Below are 323 nucleotides of genomic sequence, written 5' to 3' on the forward strand. Positions count from 1 at the left end.
ATTACCCAAAGAGCATATTGTCATAAAGATTTACCCCAAAAAATATGCGAAAAAATACATCAGGCGAGAAGCACTAACCATCCTCGCATTTTCTCTCGTAATTACTAACACTCGCACACGTGACCAACGATCATCCAGTCATTAGAGCTTCTTGCCATATTAATGTGATGACTGCGGCTGATCGGTTCCTTAGGTGAGGCTAATTGGAGGGAATACTGTTATGGGTAATTAGAGGTGAGGTGATAGAGATGGCACGCTATAGCACAAGTTGGCTTTCCGTACGTCTATGTGTCTATAGCTATCCATCTGTCTGCCTGGCTGTC

At 43.3% G+C, this 323-nt stretch overlaps 1 protein-coding gene across 1 annotated transcript in view; it reads right to left on the minus strand.

Moving 5' to 3' along the window:
- The window catches only part of LOC119588969 (serine/threonine-protein phosphatase 6 regulatory ankyrin repeat subunit B-like), a gene marked incomplete in the record, with an annotated part of 103,883 nt that extends 103,725 nt beyond the window's left edge, over positions 1–158 (minus strand). Inside the window, 1 exon segment of the mRNA XM_037937576.1 lies at positions 110–158. Coding sequence (XP_037793504.1) covers positions 110–158 — 49 coding nt within the window.
- Positions 159–323: the final 165 nt, after the last annotated feature.

Source organism: Penaeus monodon, chromosome 24, assembly GCF_015228065.2.
Source record: "Penaeus monodon isolate SGIC_2016 chromosome 24, NSTDA_Pmon_1, whole genome shotgun sequence".
Lineage (NCBI taxonomy): Eukaryota > Metazoa > Arthropoda > Malacostraca > Decapoda > Penaeidae > Penaeus > Penaeus monodon.